Here is an 18,904-nt window from a genome sequence, read left to right on the forward strand (position 1 = left end):
CACATTTCCACGTCTGGAGAGGATCAGACTTCAACAGATAGGGAAATTCTTGTTCTACTACATACTTGCCCTCAATTACCACAAAAAAAAAAAAAAAGCGAGGAGGAACCCCCACTCAAATTTAAGTCGCTCTGCTGCACACAGAAAAGTTTTAAAGCGAAGAATCTGAAGCTCTACACAAACAGCAATCGGGTCATGGATTTTAATACCACTCTGAACAGTTTGCAACCAGCAGCGAAGCTCCTAATCCCGACACTCGGGGAAAAAAAAAAAAAACAGAAAATGAAGCAGAGTTCAAAATGCTGAAGAACACAAATCCCATAGAATACAGGAGTGTAAGTCAAAAGACAATACGTTTGCAATTGCATTTTTTCCCGGCATAGATCACCGATACTCTAGTTAAAAGCATGGTACATTAAAGCAATAATCTGAAGAAGAGCAACCTGAAGCCATCAGGAGTGTATTACAGAACAGAAGGGCCAGACGGGATTGGAGACTTCTGGGCCACCTTTGCACTGAATTAAGGGAGAAGCAATCTTCAGACGTGACAGACAGGGCTGGAGAAGCCTTCCTTCTGCTTGAGCACGGCCATTAATGATGAAATGATTAATGGTAGCTATTCCTTCAAAAGGAGACATAAAAGCTCTGACAGACAGCTGTGGACGGGCACCAATGCCAGTTTGCAAACACTCCTCCCGCGTCCCAAAGGAGGTGAAGCAAGAGTGTGGTAATGAAACTGCACATAGTGAAATGGTATCTAAATGAGTTTAAATTGATTTATGTTCGCTTTTGTAAAGATTATTTGGTATCTGGAAAGTGCTAGCAATGTGAAATAATGCAGATAATCCTTAAGATCCCTGTCTAATGGCACTCCCACTGAATATTTATATTCCTTGCCATGGGAATGAGTACCATAATGGGGACCATTTTTGTTTTATTAGGGATGCATATTTAAATTAATCTGCTATTTGCCTAAACAATTAGCCGCCTCTGTTTGTTTACACAAAGCCAAAACTGCAATTAGGCTTCCATCAAAAAGATAAGTCCCGACTAAAACTGTCCCGATGGAGTCATAAGGGCTCAGAGCAGAACTTCCCAAAATTACTTCTTAGCATAATGGTAATTATGTTAATTGCTTAAAAGGTAAATAACTGCTGAACTGGTTTTGAAAAACAGAACGCTAGCTCACATCACACACACTTACGCTTAAAACCAGTTAACAAATACAAATGGACGGCACAGGCTACAATTCCCTCCGCAGCCGGGTCTGCCCCACGCCAAGGCGCAGCAGCAGCGGCATTGCTGTGCCTGCACAGCGAGCCCTCGGCTCCAAACTAAAACAAAGGGAAGGGGTGAAGTCCCACCTCCAGGACGGCTCATTTAAACAAGCAAGCAAACAAACAAACAAGCAACGATAAAAGATCGTAGCGATATCGGATCGCGGATGTCAGAACTGGACTTTTTCATCAGACGATGAATATTGCTGCCAAGCTCCTGCGGGCAGGAGTATTTTCAACTTTTTTTTTTTTTCCCCCCAGAACGTTTATCCCAATTAAAGACCACTTTTATGAAGGGGAATAGGAAGCTGATTTGCTTTCAGTGAAGTCTTTTGTTTACACATCTTTGTGATGAGCATTTCACTGTTTTTAACACTGTGTATTTAATGCAATAAAGTTCTTCCAAATAATAAAAAAAATATTCAAGTCAAACAACCTTCTTCTGACCACACGAGCAAACTGGGGAACCCAGAATTCACAGTTCTGCTTCCAAACTTGGGCAACAAAGCCAGTATTATAATTACTGCATCTCAAACATCACAAAAAGAGAAGACGGCGAAAACGGCCCATGCAATAGTACAATCAGCTTGAGACGGGTACTTTTTTTTTTTCTTAACCAGATGTTCAGTAGCAAAATCTGTTCAAAATAACTAAAAATTTTATCAGGCAAATACGGAGTGTGCAACACCTGATGCACAATATGGTGGTGAAAACATCCCTGGCAGTATCAAAACCACAAGTGACTTGTAAGGTCACAAGTTAACATCTGTTTAATGAAGCACAACATCAGGAGTAAAAAGGAGTTGAAAAGGAGCGTAAAGAGCAAGAGAAATACTATTTTCTTTCATTAGGACAAACCACAATTTGCTCGCAAAAGGACTGCTCATCCCCCTTGCTTCTCCCTTCCTCCAAAAGAGTGTATGATTCCGTGTGTACGTACTCCATCATCGGAAACTTCAATCGCTGCGTGCACGGACCTTCTGTGAAAATGCCCTATCGTCAAAAGAGGTCCATGCATTCATGTGTGACAGCAGGAAAACGTTATCAAGTTTTACATCGAAAAAGCAAACACTCCGCTGTATTTATCAAGAGGTAAAGCTACTACTAGGTCTGAAAGCGCTAGTCAGAATATTCTGTATTCTATTGCAGAAACAGCAAAATGTATTTATTAGCGTGCAAGCCTTTGCAACAGTCAATCATGTTTGTGTAAGAGAAAAAAAAAAAAAAAGCCACCATTAAAGTTAAAGTTATTAGTATGGCAACATAAAAAAAAAAAAATTAGGCGTAAGATTTACCAGTGCAGATGAGATCACTACTTTACACAGTCTATCTTCCTGTCTCCAGCAGTGACCAGTACTTCATTTCCAAAGCGGTATCTTCGGTAAGGTCAAGTTAAGGTTGGAAGCATACAGTATCTTTTTTTCTTTTTTTAATACTGTAATCTTAAAAGTGTTAGAAAGTCATTAAATCAAAATTATCGGCAATACTTTCACAGCATGCCAAAATCTGCACCACAATTGTGATTATTCCAATTGAACTCTAACAATAACTCCTCAAATCAATTTAGACTTTAGAGCTTGCTTGTGTTTGATCTTGGCTCGAGGAGACAAGTTAAGCGCAAGAAGTTGATGAAGACGGTATAACTGCAGACACTTGACATTACAGTCATTGTACCAGTCTTCTTGTTTATCACTTCGGCCCAGATTGTACAAAGAATTTCAGTTTTTAACTTCTAACCCAATATATTTCTGAAACGCGGCCTGGTGACAGGTCCGTTTATTGCGATTCCCTCGGGACCGTAAGGGATTTGGATAAAACATTTAACTACGAGACTATTGTGCCTTACACAGTGCACTGCTGATCCTGACCGCACTCCGATTTTCGTAAGCATCAGCCGGTCTGACGCATCTCTTGCTATATCGAAGGTGAATGGCTGGAAGCTGCTCTCTATTAAGAGTGCCCGTCTCTAGTACATCCCCCTCTTTGCAGCTGGGAGCACAAAAGACATCCTATAAAAGCAAGAAGTCATTTTTACATCTGCTTTCACATAGGTTTCTCTCTGGTATAGAGGGCAACACTTTTGTCGGGGGGGGGGGGGGGGGGGGGGGGGGAGGGGAAGTATCTCTTTTCCTATACTGTCACCCTGTAAGAGAGAAAGGCAGCATAAACACAGGGCAAAAATTGTTAAATCACATTTGTAAATGTTATACTGGCTGCGTTCGCCAGCGTAATACCGCATGTCAGAGCTCCTTCTAAGAGCTGGCCGCAGCAGAGGGCAGCTGCCCGCCAGTGCTCCCTGCTAAGGGCGAACCCGTGGGCTACGCCGAGGGAGGGCTGTGTTTTGGTGCAGAAGATCCTGCGCTCAGATCCTAATGACCCATTACATCAGCTCTTCCATGTTTAAGACGGTACGGCTAGCAGTTGCTGCCAGCTTTAGAGAAGATGTAGAGCAATCTATGTGTGCATTATCCGCAAAAAAAAAAAAAAAAAAAAGCAAAGACAGAATTTTGTATATTGCTAGAGCAGGGAATCATAGAATGGTTTGGGTTGGAAGGGACCTTGAAGATCATCTCGTTCCACCCCCCAGCCACGGGCAGGGACATCTCCCACCAGCCCAGGTTGCTCCAAGCCCTGTCCAACCTGGCCTTGAACACCTCCAGGGATGGGGCAGCCACAGCTGCTCTGGGCAATCTGCGCCAGGGGCTCACCACCCTCACAGGAGAGAATTTCTTCCTCTTATCTCATCCAAATCTCCCCTCTTTCAGTTTGAAGCCATTCCCCCTCGTCCCATCGCTCCCGTGCCTGATCAAGAGTCCCTCCCCAGCTCTCCTGGAGCCCCTTTAGGCACTGGAAGGGGCTCTAAGGTCTCCCCGGAGCCTTCTCTTCTCCAGGCTGAACCCCCCCACCTCTCCCAGCCTCTCCGCTCCAGCCCTCCCAGCATCTCCGGGGCCTCCTCTGGCCCCGCTCCAACAGCTCCGTGTCCTTCTGCTGGGGGGACCCCCCGAGCCGGAGGCAGCACTGCGGGGGGGTCTCCCCAGAGCAGAGCGCAGCAGAGGGGCACAATCCCCCCCTGGCCCTGCTGGCCACGCTGCGGGGGATGCAGCCCGGGGTGCTGGGGGCTCTCTGGGCTGCCAGCGCGCATTGCCGGCTCCTGGTGAGCTTCTCACCCACCACCACCCCCAGGTCCTTCTCCTCAGGGCTGCTCTCCAGCCGTTCTCCACCCAGCCTGGGTTTGTGCTGGGGATTGCCCCAACCCAAGTGCAGGATCTTGCATGAATATGGACATGCTCGTGGTTTTCATGCTCGCTCACTTCAGCCTCTAAACACAGCTGGGTGGGAAGCCAGAAGCTGCTCAATTCACATCATCCACGTGACATTTTTCCTGTTTGTGGGTCACAGTCCTGCCGCTCCCTATCTTGATTTAAACAAAAAATTCTGTTTCACCTTTTGAAAACACTTCTTACATGTAACCTTTTCTTCTAAGCTGGGAACATGAATTTATTTCTTTATAATTTTCAGGTAACATCATACTTCTACAAAGTACAGAGTTAACTAAACACACAGGTGGAAATGAGTGCCAGTCTGAAGTCTCAAAGCTGCTCATCTTGAATTTTGAGTTTCTCCCAAAAACATTTCTAGTTGGAGAAACACCACACAGCCAACTTGACCCTAGTAGATGCTTGGTGTTTATTAACTAAAATTTTACATTTTGTCACTGCAATGCTGTCTCTCAACTTTCAGCAGGTATAGCAAGCTACTTACCGAACTAAACAGCGAGAGGCTAGACCTCAGTGACGAGAGTCATGCCTTTACCTTACCATTACCACATCGGTTTCCACCAAACTTTGTCAGGTTTTATCTCCACCGCTCTTCTCATAGAGATTTCCGAATGACGCCATCCCTGTACAGTCCCCTCAGAAAAGGCCAGACACGAAGGTCTGTATTTCGTTCCCAGCTGAGGACTCAAGACGACGACTTCCCTGACCGTGATGTGAAATAACACACCATTTACCCAAACCAAGAGTTTTGCACCCACAGCCACCTGTACATATCTGATGGAAATAAATATACTGCTGCCTCCCACACGCAGTTCTCTTCAAAAGCTTTTTCCTTTATTCGAGCCAGCCTGTTTCCCTGCTCTTGCTATCTTACGGCATGTCCTGGCACTTAGGGGAAGGCACCAAACGCGTTACTCCATGTCCGTCTTTGCAAAGAGGGTACAGAAGGGACAATACCCACAAGCAGCTTTACGGGCACCAGAACGGACAAGACAGCAGATTTCCAGTCCCAGAAAGTCATGCTGCCAAAATTCCCTTCCTGGAGCCTGCCAACAAGCAAGAGCACTTCTGATCCCTGCAGAAACCACCTTTCTTTGCTCCAAGTTGCTACTCTGCAACTTGTGAAGCACCACTAAGTCTTCCCAACAGGTCTCACCGCACTACCATGAACAGGGACAGCACGGCATCTCCCCGCCATGCCTACATGAGTATGAAGTACAGCATTTAAAAAAAAAAAAAAGAAAAGAAAACAAAAAAAAACACCACACAAACCACAAGTATGTTCTCTTGTTGCAGGACATTGTTTTCAAGTCAAACTATGAGACTCTGGAGGGCTGGGGGGGAAGCAATGGCTAAAGTAGACTGCTGTTTCCCAAAAGCTGTGGCTCACAGCCAAAGTCAGGCAAGCATGGAGCAGATGGAGTCCTGGCAAGGCCTCTCCTGTCCCTGCATTAGCAGCATCTGCTCATTACCCAGAACCCTCGCCTGCTTTATCTAATGCTCCAGGAAAAGCATTTTGATTTGATTCATTTCAGTTCGGTAACGTGCAACACAATTAGTGGTAAAATCAAACTGGAGGACTGCCAGTGCTGACAATAGGAAACAAGGCAGAAGAAATATGAGGCCAGTGGGTTGGAATTCAAAAATCACAACTGTGGATCAAGTTGCCAAGTCCCGTTGCCCCAGGTGTACATACAGTGCCCCCACTGAGCACTGGCATGGGCGGAGGGAACTTCATTTTCTCCCCATACATTTTTCTCTCATTTCCCTCTCCTTGCAGCTTGTTTCTCAGAGGCTGACACCGTCGGAAACATTCACCAGAAGTCACAATTCAATTTTTCTTCAGTGCCGTCACAGAGTTACAATTCACTTCGGATGCAGGCATCCCAGTAAGACAAATCTTTCTCCTTGCTATATTTCATACGCCTTGGGAAGCGTTCGCTACTACGGAACCAGCAAAACAGCGCTGCGAGGCAGGCACGGCGCGAGCAGAATCCGCCTGTTAGCTCTTCCCTGTGATCGGATGCCAAGGACATCGCTGCGTGAGCTCTGTTGAACTGGGAGAAACTGATGTTATCTGAACGAGTCTGCTAGCCAGGGATTCGACAGAGAAGTCTAGACTCTTTGCCTGACAGCACCACCTCCAACACTAGCAGATGGTTTCTCTGTGTTAGTCAAACTTACAAACAAAGAGAAAAGGGAGCTGGAAAAGTACAACAAAGAACAATCAAAGACATAATCTTCAAAGTCGTCCTCTCCCTTCCCAAGTTTAAAATAATTCTCTCCACCAAACTGTAAATATACACTTTCAGATTCCAGTTAGTAAACATTTCTAAAGTCAGTCTTTAGAATTCCCTACTCACATAGGAACTAATCTATTCTGACCAGGCTTCTCAAATCAGAGTAACTGCCATATCACAGAGCCCATTAAAATTTCTACCCCAAAGAATAAAAGACACCGAGCTTTATGCAAACTAGTTTAGTCACAGCACACACAGGACTGACAACAAGGAATACGACAGCATAAAAAAAACCCTACACAAATTATTAGATTAGTCAGTGGGAGACTAGAAAACAAACAAAGACCCTCTGCTAGTCATTGTTTGGCACACTGGACAAGAAGCCAACACTTAAAACTATCACCGTGTTATAATTTCCTATGACTCGAGGAAATACTATTAATGAGTATTCTGTAATACCAAACTTGCTGTATTCAGAAAACGTTGCCTATCAACAATTTTTAGCCACAGAAAACCGCTCTAGTATGATCCACGCTAAAAAAACAGCTAAGAATGTTGATTGTCTTAAAACAGTTGTTTTCACATATAAAGCATTTAATTTATTTCTAGAATAAAATATATGGATTAGAGATTTTGTTTGGATTACCCATCTTCGGTTCTGTTTTCACATGCAGAAATGCCAGGATCAAAGACTGTATGCGTACAGAGCGCTCTAACTTTAAAAACACTCTTTATTCATACCCGAGGAGAGGTTTAAGTGTCAAATCATACATTTTAAAGAAAGACGATAGGAGCAGAGTTCTGCCTGAGCAACTCGGCTTAGGATCCCAATTGACTAGCACTGTCCAAACCTCACTTTTTTAATTGCTGTTCCCACGTCCAGTAGATGTACGGTTGGTTTCTGGCTCTTGTTGCCCATTACATAAACATGTAAGTACATTTAAAACAATGCATATAACCAGGATTTTATTAGTGTTTCATTAAATATTAGGTCACAGTTATTATTTCTTTATATCAAAGTACATAATAACCCACTGTTGCAAATCAATACTTCAGTTAAGGAAATGTGCACCCATACACCATGCCAAGAGCAAGAGAGGACGCAGATTAATCAGACATGCAAGTTTACCAGTATTCCCATAACAAAGCTTCCCAGCACCCCGAGGGAGTTTTGGACAGAGGCAAAGGCTGGTGGAAGAATATTTAATATTTTTATAGCAAAACAAGTTATTTGCTTAAGATAGTTTGGCTGGACTACAGCCTGGCACTCAAGCTTTGTGTAGCAGTTCCAGTAGGAATTAAACATCAGTTTTAATGGGTGCTACGTTCCAATGCCTCCTAATGCATTTAGGGTTATTGGCCAACTTTCTCACATAAAAGCAAGTGTGTGTGCGCGTGTGTGTGTATATACGGGATTACAGACACACAAAAAGCTGAGCACAGCTGCTTCATTTTTGTAAAGCCTTTTTTTTTTTTTTTTTTAATAGGGAGGAGAGTTGTGGTTACTTACCGTCCTCATAAGCTGCTACAGCCAGAGAGCTGTTTATCCTCACAAAGGAGACACGTGGCTGAGGTCCAGCATCACCAGGACCGTGCACTGGTTCCAGGATGGGGGCTGTGTAGTCCCAGGTGCGAGTGTCCCACAACCTCACTTCTCCCGATGTATATCTGGAAAAGAAGGCTATTATTCATCCCAAAACATCTGAAAAGAGGTAGCTGCAGGAGAAGGGAGGAAGAAACAAAAAGCGTCTTAAAACCTAACACCATTTAGAGCTCCTAGACGGATTTTCCTCCTGCTTACACACTGTGTACAAGCACATCAACTTTGCTCATTTTATTCCCATTTACTTATTGTAGCATCAAATCTGCTAAGACAGGCAGGTAAATTGGAGCTACAAGAACACCACGGCTGAGCTACCACAGGTTACCATCTATCGATATTAGCTTTACGACTAGAATGCAAGCAGAGCCGGGCTCAAGGGGAAAAGGTAATCAGTAATGAGTCTAAATTACATCATGGCAAAACTTCAAACTGTTTCCTTTCGGTCCTTAAAAATTTGTGATTGCGGTTGTGCCAAAGACAGACTGTTTAACGAGAGCATTTATGTACATACATACAAGCACTCACACGCATACATTCATCCAACCTAGTGCTCTTTTTAGAAAGAAACTTCTTAATTCCTCATCAATGGATCAAATTTGCCTACATCTCCGAAGACTTAACACAATTAATTAATACAATTAAGTGTCATTTTTAGAACTAAGGCAGTGCTGCCTTCTTTGCAGAAGGCGCTCTCACTGAAACACCAGAAAACCTATAGTTTAACATCAAACTCTAGCTTGCCAATGAGATCATAAAAAAATAGAACTAAACTTCTCAGATAATACTGAATATATCCAACCGAACGAAGGTTGTAACACAGCAAGCAACACAGAAACTGTTCTGTGCCATCTATGCTGGGGCACACAACATTCTACTAAAGACAAAAAAACACTGCATGCAAAGTAGAGGAGAAGGTCCCTCTACGACTGGTCAGAGAATACAATTCAATAGTGATTTGGAACAGTTCAACAATTATTTAAGACACGTTTTGACAGAACTGTGACAATTAACGCCATCAAGCCGTCTCAGATATCTTTCTCTGCCATACCCAAGACTTGGATTCCGTTGGAAAATGAAGGGTGCTTCCTACTCTGTCAGCTTTGTTGTTATATGCTGACTTTGAGGGGAAAAGTATTTCAAAAGAATGATTCTTATAAGCCGCAAAGGTCTCAAAGTTAGAAATCTGGCTGTCCTGTTTATGAGGAAAATAAGAAAATTATCTGCAAAGGAGGTGAAGGAAAGTGCTTAATAAAGGTTTAGAAGATCATAGAATCATAGAATGATTTAGGTTGGAAAGGACCCTGAAGATCATCGAGTTCCAACCCCCTTGCCATGGACAGGGACACCTCCCACTAGACCAGGTTGCCCAAGGCCACGTCCAGCCTGGCCTTGAACACCTCCACGGATGGGGCCTCAACAACCTCTCTGGGCAACCTGTTCCAGTGCCTCACCACCCTCACAGTGAAAAACTTCTTCCTAGTGTTTAACTGAACCTGCCCTCTTCCAGTTTGAAGCCATTGCCCCTCGTCCTATCGCTACATGCCCCAGTAAAAAGTCCTTCCCCAGCTCTCCTGTAGGCCCCCTTTAGGGACTGGAAGGCCGCAATAAGATCTCCCTGGAGCCTTCTCTTCTCCAGGCTGAACAGCCCCAACTCTTTCAGCCTCTCCTCATAGGAGAGGTGCTCCAGCCCTCGGATCATCCTCGTGGCTCTCCTCAACTGAGGTCACCCAGGTCTCTGGGGAGTACCATGCAACCGAGCTACACGTACTCTCGAGCAGATTACTTCCAACGTCTCTGAGTGAAAATGCTCCACTTTATACAACTAATTAAAGTGCCTGAGGGGGCGGTGAAATCTGTCAAGCAGAAAGAGATGCACATTAATTCTCTGCATTGAATCGAGAAGAAAGGAAAACCGTGTCCTTGTCACCTGGCTTCCTCTTTGGTACTTTACATGGTAAGACAGAAGAAAAAGAGAGAATAGGGTGGGACAGCTCTTCTTTTTCCTCCTTCTGCAAATCCCTCTATGAATCCTGCTTTAATTTCCAATTTACAGCAGCACTATTTAAAAAGAACAGAGCAAGAAAGAAGCTTCCTCAAAGCAAAGCAAAATGTTTTGTGTTGGACCAAACAAGCGGTCCAGATTAATCCACAACAAACATCTTCAGTCTACAAAACTGAAAAGTGCTCATTTCGGCTGCATTTTAAAACTTAGAGATAAAACACAACAGGACAGGTAATTGCACGGATCTGTTGCAGTACCATTCAACAAAACACACACATAATGTTTTGGAAGCATTTTAATTTTGAGCTGCTTTTTGTTTCCCCGTATGTCTGGGTTGGTCGGGGTCATGTTTTGAGACTTCTCCAAACTGCAAAACGTAGCAGATTATTCTCAAGGGGGAAGCCAAGATTCTCTTGTCACTACGCGACCCTGAAAAGTGAGTTTCAAGGGAGACATAAAATACTGGTAGAGCTGACAGAACTAAGTGATAGAATATTCATTTTCATCCCCAAATAAGTAAGGAAGAACAGCATCTCCTCCTAGTGCATATACATACTCGCTCTCACATAGTCCAGTCCAAGAATGTAAAACCAAAGAGTAATGGATGGAGAAAACAGAATGATGGGAATAGAGAAGAGACGCGGGGCTGGCTAATTCTGAGTGCACCGCTTCTGGTTTTTCTACACAGCACACAACACAAGCGATCCAGGGCTCAAGATACACTACCATCCATAAAAAAATAACATGGACCGCCATCTTGGAATTAAAGATCTAACATCACAGTAAAACAGTAAATGCTTCAGTTTTATCTGAGAATTCAACCGACTCAAAATTTAGTTTGAACTGTTCTTTGTTCCTGAAGAAGAACCTGAACCACCTCTACGTATAAGCTCAAACTGGAACAGAACCACCAAACGTTTCTGATCATCAGCTGGAAGTAAATTTGACTCAAGTGCCAATGTGTATGTGGTGGGACGTGTTAAACGCAGGAACTGTCTTGTCTCTGCTTGGTAGGCTCTGCGTCAGACCACCCTGTAGCCTCCTCATCCTCACACCCTTCCTTTCCAGTGACAGACAGGTACGTGCTGAAGAGCTTTCGCTTCCCTACCATAAAGCTGTGTTGCTCTCTGACCCTTAGCAAGGACCTGCTGGAACACAAGAGCTTGTTACGTGTACATCAGGTACGCTCTAGTGGGTTCAGGCGGACACCACACAACAATCCATAAGAGGATCCTGGCCATACTGCTCATTCCAGTGCAGCCATGAGACAGAGCACTACTACTACAGAGAACCCTGCAAGCATCCACCAAACCCTACTTTCATTCGTGTCCGTCCAGAAAACTCACCAGTGCACTGCAAGATAGGACAAGTACTTTACGTTCATCAGGAAGAAGAGGGAGTAGGGCAGGAAGGCATCGTTGCCCCCAGTCCCTCCATCATCTCTCCTACCCCCACTTCTCACTCAGCAACATCACTCGCATCCCTCCCACAGCAGCACGACAGCATCTCCGTCCCCTGCGGCAAACCTAAAGGGTTTGGAGAGATGTTATAGGACCATGCTGGAAACATAAGTGGAGGTCCAGGTTTGGGCAGGGAACCAGCATGGGAAATGGGAAATATAAACCATCTCTTCAGCTGACACCACACTCCGTTGGCCATCACCACCGCATGCCCATTTCCAGCATACACAGGGACTGCACCAGAACTGAACTGGAAGAATTTCAAACACAGATGAAGCCAATTCAGAACTAAAAAATTTAATGGTTCAACTCCCTGCTTTTAATGGTGTTGTAAAGAGCAGCACACTTTCAATTTGTAACCACAACAAAAGGCTTTTAAACTATTAAAGCATTGCCTTGCTATAAAAATATAAAAAGGCTGCTTTATTGCAGATAATTGGCAAATCTGCCGTATCAATATAGATGGCTGATGAGAAGAACACGCTGCACTGTACGGAACATGTTTCTAGATAATTTCAGTATTTCTATTCATTTCCTACAACAGCCTCTATACTTCGCCAAGAAAACGCATTTGGATGACCAGCTCCTGAACGAAAGAACCCAAGATTTAAGTCTTCTGCCCCAGAATAGGCACAGTCCTCCAACCTCATTCATTTACTGAGTTTTCTATCAAGATGGCTATGAAAACCCCACACAGCTTTCTGCTGGAGTGAAAGAAAAACAACTGTTTAATACAACAACAAATACACTCTATTTATTATAATACCAACAGCATTCAGCAGCTGCTTTTTTCTCCCCGATGGGTGTATTGAGATGATTATTGCAGTGGCAGGTAAATACTCCAACATCTAATATAGACCACTTGCGCAAAAAAAAAAAAAACCCAAACAAAACCAATCAATCCAACCCCAAAACCTACAAATTCTGAGTTCTCAAGTTCAAAGAAAATAAATGAAGTAAACTAGATATGGTCTCTATTTACAGAAGCTGTTCAACATCTTGCTTTCCTGAGCACAACAGGGAGCAATAAGAAAAAATCTGTTGCTATCAACCCCAAGTTTCCCCTCTCTCCAGACACCCCCTGCCCTGATGCCTTCCAAGGTGTTTTGGACATGCAGTACCTGGCCTTCAGCTCGGGGTCTGCGTTCTTCTCTCCCTGTCCACCAGACACAGCCATCCTCCTCTTGGCGGTCAACAGAGACTCTCCACCCAAGTTACTCTGCTTCTTTGAGCGACCTAAATTTCACTTTTCTCTTGTTCTTCTGAACATTTCACTGTGTACACGCAAGAAGTAGCAGCAGGAGAGAGACAAGAGCTATATTTTTTCTAACTATACTTCTCCTCGACAAGCCAGTTCTGTAATTCTGGGCAGACATGTACACATCTGTAAAAATTAGTCTGCAAATTCAGCTTAAGCTTTACAGATATGCATAAAAAAACCTCGCTGAAATGGAGCAACAATAGGCGGAATGCATCGGGTAGAGAGGAGCTAAAAAAAGAATTAAATTCACATGGTATCAACAAACGTACTACAATAAAAATACCTACTCACTAATCAAAAGCATTTCAACTATTTTTTATTGGCAGTAATGTCATAATGAGATGAACAATTTCCTCGTGCCCTCTCACATGAGTGAAAGCAGAAGAGGGAAGGAGAAGGAGCTGGGGGTTAAAAGCTGCTGCTGTCCCACGATGGCTGGGAAGCAGGTGGTGAAGTGCAGAGCACATGTGGGAGGAAGCAGAGATGGAGGCTGGGCAGCGCTCTAATGAAGTGGTGCTGAAGAGGCAGACGATTTCATAAGGAGAAAAACATCAGGAAACTGGTCAAAACACAGAATCTCATCTGAAAAAGCTCAACTGTGTTGGATAGCAATAGCCAGAACAAATTTGGGGAAGAGGAGGAGGGGGAGGCTGATCTCTCTCCAGAGCCCCAGATGTCTTTATCGTTGCCTAATGACAATTATACTCAACCAATTAAGACACTGCTATCACAGTTGCATTGTTAGTAAGCCTTTGGCCCTGAGTGTTGATGGCTGTCTAATTAGTGTTTGTGCAAAGTACAACTGCAACTAATATATAAACTGACAAATACACAAAAGAAAAACTGTTAACAGGAACATTTTCAAAACAGTCGAGACTCTACTCGTTCAGTCCATGGCAGCAGCAAAGACAAACTGCTTTCCTTCATGGCTTACTTACTGCTGGCACTGCAAAATTTCACTGCAAACAAGCGGGTCAACTAGACCGTCGCTGGGTTTCTGCTGAAACAGGATGCCGGCGTCAGTCCATTTTGTCGGCTGCCTCAAGAACACCACTCCAGGGCAAGTCTTACCACACTAAGCTGGTCTGAACACCAAAGACACTTGATAAGATACTTCAGAAATCAGTCTACGCTTTCTGTATTTTCTCTAAAGAATCCGTAGCAAGAAAATAAAAAGGAAGGAGAAAGAAAACCCTTTGTTTCACAGTCAGGTTTGATTTCCAGAAGGCAAAGCCTGTTCAGTTTCCAGATACCTGCGGTGATCAACAAAACAAAAAAATCCCAACAACTTTGTTTCAGGCAGTCAGTGACCATCTGTTAATACTCAAAAGATCTTATTATGAAGTCCTTACAATGTCAGTGCATTTTATTGAAGTCAGTAGGAATTTTGCTCAAGTAACAATCTCTAGCTATAGCTCCGTTTAAACGGACGCCTGTTGATAAGCAAGTAAAATAATGAGTATTTCGCATTGTCTTGCTGCAACAAGCATCTCGGACCTTTCATCCTTATTTCACCAAAAGCAACTAACCAGTCCTTCATGTGGTTAATTAAGGTACCTAGTCAGAGACCCCCTCAGTAGGCTGAAGAATAAGATCCAATTAAACATGCAAACCCAAGTGCAAACGCCTTTGTAAGTTGGTTCAAATTGCTCGCTCCTGAGCTTCATCTTCTCGATAAGGCTCACGTAAGACAGTGGTAATTCATAATGTTCAATTTCAAAAAACTTCTTCATCAAAACCACCGCAAGCTGGATTGCAACACACAATACTGAAATTAAATGGATTCTATTACCATCTTCATAGTCAACATTAAGACCCACAACTTTTCTCTTATGAGAGGGATAACGGAGAGCTCCGATACATTTACCATAGTGTTAGATGCCTCACCGAGTAAGGCTGGGTGAAAGAGGTAGAAGTTCCCTAGCCTTCCTGTGTTCCCATTTACCGTTATTTAGAGACATTGATTTTGCCATTACATATATAACTGACAAGTAGCTTGGCTAAGGGAATCCTTAAGGGAATTAATCAAGAAAAACAGTCCAGTAGCAACGATGGAGTAAAGAACTACTTTATATGGCAGAAAGGAATAAAACACAATGACAAAAAAAATAAATGCAAATGGAACAGAACACAAAAAATTTCCTGCTATTACACAGACTGGCAGAAAGCTACACCATAAAATACAAGAAAAAACAGATGAGGGTAAACCAAAAACCAGCTTTTGAAGAAATCCTAACACTGACAGAAGAACATGAAGTAGGAAAGTAATATCCCCGATTCCATCCAAACATTATTTTGGGTTGCTTGCTGTATGAGTGCAGCTGTGAAAAAAGTGACTAACTTGTACCAAAATGGACCTGGAAACACTTAAAAGATTTAACATGTAGGAGACACATTCCGAGCATCCCTATGATCGGTTCCCAAACTCTGCTGCCGGGAACTTGACTTTCCAATTCATCGACCCACGTCCATCTGTGGACCACACTCACAGGAAGCGAGCCGTGGAAAGCTCACACCTTCGTTTTTAAGACCTCATTTAGGAAATCGTAGCTCTAGAAAGTGGGTTAAGCTGCTGGAGATAGCGTGCGGTTCTCCTGCGGCTTATCACTGTTCTCCGTAACGAAATTAACATTTCGCCATCCTAAGTACTTCTGCGTGCCTCACCTTCGTATTAATTTTAAGTGCATGCAAATGTCATACCAAGGGAACAGAAACAAGCCAAAGGGTTATATGGTAGGCAAAACATTTTAATGAACACTTAGAAAAGCACAAGTTAGAGAAAGCCAAACTGTCTCTAGTAATTTCTTTTTTAATGCCAAGAATCTTTTAGGTCAAGGTTCCAGTGGCTTGCATCAGCCCAGGCCCATCAATTAAGCCAGTTTCTCTGACCAAGGAAACATACTACTGTGGGCATTGCCCAAGACTACAGCCACGGCAGGAGGGAAAAAAAAAAAAAAAAAAAAATCTCTTTTCAAAAGAGTTCAAGACGCATTATGATGCGATTTGGGAAGGACCTTGTCCATCGACCCTATTATTTCCCAAAGGACAAACACATAATGCAGCAAATAAAACAATGGCTCCAGTTTCAGATACAGGCAAGCAAATACCATGTGAAGATGACGTAAATGGATATGTTTACATGTTGGAAGGAACACAAACTGTAACACACTGCAAAGAGCAGAGAGGAAAAGTATCACCTGAACTCTACAAGCACTGATGCCAACAGCCCAGAGGCTGGTAAGTTGTGAAAACAGTAAAAATGAAGTGTTCGAGAGAAGTTTGCCAGAAAGAAAGATGGGTTTGTCTGGCCTCAGGAAAAAAAAACAAACCAAACCAAAACAAAAAAAAACCCACACCCACCAAACAGGTTTTACAAGCTCAAAAATAACTACCGTGACTTCAGAATACTGGGCATCACCACGCACCCAGCGCACCTCCCTGCAGCACCTTCTTCCACACCTCCCTGCAGCGCCTTCCTCTGCATCCAGCAAAACCTACAGGTAAACCAATAGCTTAATGGTCGGGCAGGCTGGAAAAGCAGCTTTCACAAAGAGCCAGTATCAAGCTTCTACTATTGGTTTCACCTGAAAGGCTCTTTTTCGCAAGATGACAGAGAAGCCAACGCGTTTGTCACTTAACACAACCTTACCTAACTCCCGTAGTTTGTCATCCGACCCCTCTGAACTCATGATGTCATCCTGTTTTCAACCCTCCTAAAGGTGACTCGCTTGAAAAAAAAGAAGGTCTGACACTTATTACTTCTTAACAATGATGAGAATGAGTGAAGAGAACACAAAGGGTTTGGGGAAGGTTGAAGGAAAAAGCCACCTTCTGCCTTACTGCTTTGTTTCACATCCAGGCGCTCAGCCACCGGGAGGGGAGGGAGAAACCTAGCAAAGTTGTGCTGTTATACAAGTGAAATTTAAGCAATTAAATAAGGCAGGGGTTTATTCAGGCTGTTTAAGACTTCAGTTTGTTAACTTTTGTTCATTTTCATTACTAATTAATATTTTGGTTTCCTCAGGTCTGCACAGTGAATTAAGATGCAAGAGCTAATAATAAATACCTTGAGAATAGCCCACGAGCCCTATAGCAAAAAGAAACCAAATTAGATGAGAGTTGACACGAAGTTTTAAAAAGCACAGAAAACTGTTTTCAAGCCTTTCGGGCTAGTTTCACACATCATTATGAAGCTAAAAAGAGCGGCAAGCCCAATTTTTTTTTAAAAGTCATTTGCAGGTCACCTTTGAGCAAGAGGAAAGCAGTGTGGGAGGTGATTTTAGAGAACAAAGAAATCTACGGTATAGTAGCAGCTACTTTTAAGTCTCTCCATTGCTCATAATGACTTAAACTGAAAGGCCCAAATCGTTCGAAAGTGCTGCAGCGTTTAATCTATAACTCCCATAAGACTCCTTCAGAACGAAGACAACTGTATGAAAATTATTTCGGTGCATTTAGTTTCTCAGTATGAGAGAATTAAAACATATCACTACCTCCAAACCAGATGATTCCCCTAACCACACGGGGTATTTAGAAAGTTCTTTTGTTTCTCGTTGCCTTTATCAAGCATCAGGTGGAGACATACCATCTGTGCCAGGTGTGCTCCACCCTGAAGGGCGAGAAGAAGTGTTAATCTGCAGATTTATCGAGGCACTCAGAGCAGATGAATCTCACTAGCCCTAACTCAAGAAAATAAAATCTCTAGGAAAGAGGACGGTACTTACTGGGGGAGGGAGGAAACCTCTGAAGTCAAAATGTGAAGAGAAGAACCAAGGGCTGACTCCCAGCTGAGCCTGTAAGGGGTGCGGGACTCCATGCAGCGTCTGCTAGACCGGTCTCTGCGTCACAGCAGAGGCATGCCCTTAAATCTCCATTTATGCAAGCTCTTAACCAGCAGTCTACCACTCTTTTTTTCAGTCAAAGAAAACTGAAGGAAGAAAAAGTAGACACCTTTATATTTCTGGGCCTTTGGGAGGGTGGTCTGACTCTGGATCTCTTCTGTTTATTTTCATTTGGGAAGCTTTCAGAGCTACAAACAGCAGCAGTAAAACCACAGTGCCCTTTCCACAAGCAGAAAAAAAAGTTAACACAATGCACAAGGAAACATCACCCTGACTCAGAGCAGAGCTGGTGTGGTTTTACGGGGCAAGTTGCGAGGCGAGGTGATCACCACTGACACAAGTTTACCGCGCACTCTCAAGGACAGCCACGCGTTCGGTATTTGACACAGAGCAGCAAAACAGCCTCACGACACATTACGGACATGTCATTATACAGTGGATCCCGTGGTGTGACACCACAGTGCAAACAAGTACCAGATGCGTGCTCCGAAATCGGTATCTCCAGCAGGACCTAACCTCTGACTACAAGTGCCCATCAGTGTGGCCATCAATGCTGCCAAGAAAAAAAAAAAAAAGTAGCAATTTTACTGTCTGAACATGCACTTGCTTTACAGGGGAAAAAAAAAAATAATAAAAATATTTAAGATTTTATTAACAGAAGGTGAAGAAATCCAGGCAGTCTGTCCTGAAACCAAACATACGACAGCATTAGGTACAGTGGAACCTAATCATCAGTAGTAATTTCTAAAAGCCAAGCGAGCAGATGTATAATTGCTTTAAGTAAACCCTGACTTAAAAAAGAAACTACATTTGAATTGAATATGGAGCAGGGGGGGGAGGACAACATCCCTTTAAAGAAGATCCTTCGAGACACGTAACTGTAGAAAGGCTGGCGAATACGACATCGATTGGGAGTGAGGTAACCACAAACACCGCTGTCTC

At 43.4% G+C, this 18,904-nt stretch overlaps 1 protein-coding gene across 1 annotated transcript in view; it reads right to left on the reverse strand.

Annotated features, from left to right (window-relative positions):
• The window catches only part of FBXW8 (F-box and WD repeat domain containing 8), a gene marked incomplete at its 5' end in the record, with an annotated part of 53,985 nt that overhangs the window by 20,348 nt on the left and 14,733 nt on the right, over positions 1 to 18,904 (reverse strand). Inside the window, one exon of the mRNA XM_082491665.1 lies at positions 8,306 to 8,463. Coding sequence (XP_082347791.1) covers positions 8,306 to 8,463 — 158 coding nt within the window. The remainder of the gene's footprint in view (positions 1 to 8,305; positions 8,464 to 18,904) is intronic.

Source organism: Vanellus vanellus, assembly GCF_965231255.1.
Source record: "Vanellus vanellus genome assembly, chromosome: 16".
Lineage (NCBI taxonomy): Eukaryota > Metazoa > Chordata > Aves > Charadriiformes > Charadriidae > Vanellus > Vanellus vanellus.